General features: G+C 56.0%; 1 protein-coding gene across 1 annotated transcript; it reads left to right on the top strand.

The window, feature by feature from the left end:
- Positions 1–1,237: 1,237 nt before the first annotated feature.
- On the top strand, positions 1,238–4,049 carry GPR27 (G protein-coupled receptor 27). The gene has a single exon (XM_027522183.1). It carries the CDS (start codon positions 1,580–1,582, stop codon positions 2,723–2,725), a length of 1,146 nt encoding a protein of 381 aa, XP_027377984.1. The 5' UTR covers positions 1,238–1,579; the 3' UTR covers positions 2,726–4,049.
- The last annotated feature ends 388 nt before the right edge of the window (positions 4,050–4,437 follow it).

The following is a 4,437-nucleotide window of genomic DNA, read 5'->3' on the forward strand; positions in this document are numbered from 1 at the left end:
TGACAAGGCTCTCTATGATCTTGTATCATCCTGGAAATGCCAAGGTGCCAGCCATGTCAATAAATAATATTCCGCATAAAAGCAAAAAACAAAACAAAACAACCCATGAGTGTACCTAAGAAAGAACCTATGTCTTAATTCTGGCTCCTCCATCCCAACCATTGGGGATACAGAGTTAGAAAAAATCAGACACAGTCCCTTGTGTTCCGGAAGCTTAGAAATTAGTTGCAACATTAATGATAAATATTAAGCGCTAATAAGGAAATGAATGGGCAGTGGTACAGGGTAAGCTAGCCTGGGCAGAAGAATGGCCCAGACGATGGGGAACCTGTTGAGGGGCTGGCCCGGGCAGAGGGAAGAGCCCCTGCAAAGACGGGAGTGAATCTGGAGCAGCTGAGGACAGGAACAGGCTGCCTTTCAGGCTAACCCAGAAAACTCATATCCTGGGAGGAAGGCAGCGTGAGATTAACCTTCCAAATCACTTAAGGGAAAACGCTGAATTTCTTATCCCTAGCAAAAGTCTTCGCTGGGACCACGAAAGAGGCAGAGAGCAGGGTAGTCTTCAGAGTCGCTCAGTCCAGCCCTGGACATCAGGTTGAGTGAAATCTGAATCTCAGCTCTACCACTTTCCAGCTCTCAACTCCCTTGACCTCCAAGCCCCTGCTTCCTCAGACAGAAAGTGGGTTTAAGAATAGAACCAACTTTGTCGTTACTGTGAACACGGAGGAAGATAACGCTGGTAGAGCTCCCCAGAACATCAGCACCCACACCAGTGCTGACCTGAATACTAGAGGTTACAGGGCCGCGGTGAAGATGATGGTGACGACTCTTAATCACTGTCAGCTTGCGGGTAGAGAGTTCATTCTAGATCCTCCTGTCCACCGCCCCCGCCCCAATACACGAGGCCTCCCGACCTTAGCATCCCAGGCAAGCTCCCCCCGCCACCCCGCGCACGGCCACCGTGACCCCAGGGCGGGCGCCGGGCGCCGGGCGCCGCCGCAGGACCCCGTTACCTGGGGCCAAACGCGACCTGTCGCCACCTCGCGTCCTGGGCCCTGCCTCCCTCCCGGCCGCCTCCCGGTCCCGCAGCTGCGGCGGCGGCGCCCCCAGCCCAGCCCGGCCCGGGAGGCGCGGGATGCCTCGGCGGGGCTGGCGGCGGCGGCCACGCGGCGCGCTCCGGCGGAGGGGAGGGGGCTCCGCGGCGGCGGCAGCGGCGGCGGCGGCGGGGGGCAGAACCCAGAGGCGCGGCGGCGGCAGCGGAGGAAGAGGAGGAGGAGGAGAAGGATGCAGGAGGCTGCGGGCGGCGGCGCGGCCCGGTCCGCAGTGAAGCCCGCGGCGCCCGAGGCGCAGGGAGTGGCCGTCGCCTCCTGCGCGCACCATTCCTGAGATGGCGGCGGCGCGGCGGCAGCTCGGGGAGCCGAGGAGGGGTCAGCCGGGCGGGGGCTGAGCCCCGCCGGCCCGGGAGCTCGCCGGGGACCCTCGCAGGTGGCCGAGCCCCGGTCGGCAGGCAGGCCTGCAGAGCGGAGAGGCCGGGGGCGGCCCCGGAGCGGAGCGCGGCGCCCGGCCCGGGGAGGCCGCGATGGCGAACGCAAGCGAACCGGGCAGCGGCGGAGGCGGCGGCGGTGGGGAGGCGGCCGCCCTGGGCCTCAAGCTGGCCACGCTCAGCCTGCTGCTGTGCGTAAGCCTGGCGGGCAACGTGCTGTTCGCGCTGCTCATCGTTCGGGAGCGCAGCCTGCACCGCGCCCCGTACTACCTGCTGCTCGACCTGTGTCTGGCCGACGGGCTGCGCGCGCTCGCCTGCCTCCCGGCCGTCATGCTGGCCGCGCGGCGGGCCGCGGCCGCCGCGGGGGCGCCGCCGGGCGCGCTGGGTTGCAAGCTGCTCGCCTTCCTGGCCGCGCTCTTCTGCTTCCACGCCGCCTTCCTGCTGCTCGGCGTGGGCGTCACCCGCTACCTGGCCATCGCGCACCACCGCTTCTACGCCGAACGCCTGGCCGGCTGGCCGTGCGCCGCCATGCTGGTGTGCGCCGCCTGGGCGCTGGCGCTGGCCGCGGCCTTCCCGCCCGTGCTGGACGGCGGCGGCGGCGGCGGCGACGACGAGGACGCGCCGTGCGCCCTGGAGCAGCGGCCCGACGGCGCCCCGGGCGCGCTGGGCTTCCTGCTGCTGCTGGCCGTGGTGGTGGGCGCCACGCACCTCGTCTACCTCCGCCTGCTCTTCTTCATCCACGACCGCCGCAAGATGCGGCCCGCGCGCCTCGTGCCCGCCGTCAGCCACGACTGGACCTTCCACGGCCCCGGCGCCACCGGCCAGGCGGCCGCCAACTGGACGGCCGGCTTCGGCCGCGGGCCCACGCCGCCGGCACTCGTGGGCATCCGGCCGGCCGGGCCAGGTCGTGGCGCGCGCCGCCTCCTCGTGCTCGAGGAGTTCAAGACAGAGAAGAGGCTGTGCAAGATGTTCTACGCCGTCACGCTGCTCTTCCTGCTCCTCTGGGGGCCCTACGTCGTGGCCAGTTACCTGCGGGTCCTGGTGCGGCCCGGCGCCGTCCCCCAGGCCTACCTGACGGCCTCCGTGTGGCTGACCTTCGCGCAGGCCGGCATCAACCCCGTCGTGTGCTTCCTCTTCAACAGGGAGCTCAGGGACTGCTTCCGCGCCCAGTTCCCCTGCTGCCAGAGCCCCCAGGCCACCCAGGCCACCCTCCCCTGCGACTTGAAAGGCATCGGTTTATAAGTGGCCCTACCACCACCTGCACCCCAGCCCGGCCTCTCTCTTTGGCTTGGACAGTGACGTCTTTTCTGCCCCTTCGGCCCCCTTTTTAATTTTCTACGCTGCCTTCAAAACGACTCTCGAAGTGCATCATCACTTGGATTGTACAGACTCCAATTGTACAGGGGTAGGGTTTCGAAGTCCCAGCCCCACCCCAGCTCCTGCGATTGTCCTAAATATATTTTCATCCTGACAGTAGGTCCTGGAGTCTTTGTACTTGTACTGATGTCTTTTATGCCATGTGTTACTCTTTCTTTTTTTTTTTTTTAAATAAAGGCTAATTTTCTTCATGCAACCTTTCCTAAAGACCATGGCCAGTTTTCTACAGAAGCTATTTTTGACAACCTCAAGTGGCATTACATTTTGCAGTGAAGTAGAAGAACCCAGAGGGGCTTCACCAGTTCGATTTCTTGAGGGTCTTCTGTTGGAAGCAGGAGACAGAGGGAAAGTTGTCTCGAGTTCCCTCTGAGTTGCCGGCCTGGGGTCAGCTGGACTGCTCTGGTTCATTGGAAGGCGTTGAGAACTTGGATCAGTATTGATAGTGAATTTAAAGAGCAGAGATGGGAGAGAGTAGCAAGGAAGTCATTTTTAATAGGTAACAACACAAGTAAGATTTGTTTCCTACCTTGCTTTATACACTAGGAAATGCCCATCAGTGACAAACTGCTCTCTGTATTATACCAATCTTGAGTGGCAACATTTCTGTAAAATTGCACCTTTCAAAAGAGTAAAAAGTGTTTTGGTTAGTAATGGTGTGGAGAAAATAACAGTATTGCATGTTTTTGTATGTACTGATTGTGGTTGATGGATTGGGAGGGCTCTCCGAGACAAGCAGAGTACGACATCAAAACTGTTCAGGTATTTTTGGCCAATAAAAATTTAAAAACTTTATGGAAACAGTTTTTGCTTTGAGGAGCCCAGTTTTATTCTGTCTTATGAAACTGATTTCCACTTTGAAAATTGTTCTTCTTTCGTTCATGGTATAAATGGATGGACTATAATGATACTCTACTTCTGTGAGACAAAGCATTTCCTTAAAATGTTTGCTAGGTTAAGCTGTGCTGTTCTCCTGATGGTTATTTTAAATTAATAATGAGAACTATAATTTTAAGTACTACTTATTTGTTAGGCACATTGTAACCTTAAATTGAAAGATAAATTCTGCAAGTACTGTACAATATTTTTTCGCTTACAATGTTACATTTTTATCAATGTATCTTCCGTTTTGAGGGTTTATATCTGTATTTCTCTTTGCATTATATAAATATACCAGTATTTTCATTCTGGAGTGGGTTTTTGTTGCTGTTGTTGTTTGAGGCTGTGACAGGTGGTAATATCCCTCTAAATAAGGTACTCATGTTCTATTATCCTTTTAGTGCATACTGTTTGGTTCACCGTAATTTCAAAGACATTTAGAGGCTTTTACTTAAAATGCAACATAAAAAATCTGCAGATCTTCTCTTAAAGGAAAGAAACAGTATATATATAGTTTTAGAACTTTTTAATGAATCTATAAAACATGAGTATGAGCAGAGTAATCACTTTGAGAAAATAATAACATAGGTGCAGTAAATATATTGAAATTTCAATTGGGCATAATGTAAACTATTAAATATTCAGTCCAAGATGGATTAAGTCATAAGCGGGTGTGGCCGGCTTATCTCAGGTGAATGGTC

This window comes from Bos indicus x Bos taurus, chromosome 22 (assembly GCF_003369695.1).
Source record: "Bos indicus x Bos taurus breed Angus x Brahman F1 hybrid chromosome 22, Bos_hybrid_MaternalHap_v2.0, whole genome shotgun sequence".
Classification (NCBI taxonomy): Eukaryota; Metazoa; Chordata; class Mammalia; order Artiodactyla; family Bovidae; genus Bos; species Bos indicus x Bos taurus.

Coding starts and splice junctions, on each gene's coding strand:
- GPR27 (XM_027522183.1), top strand. CDS start 1,580: ATGGCGAACGCAAGCGAACCGGGCAGCGGCGGAGGCGGCGGCGGTGGG.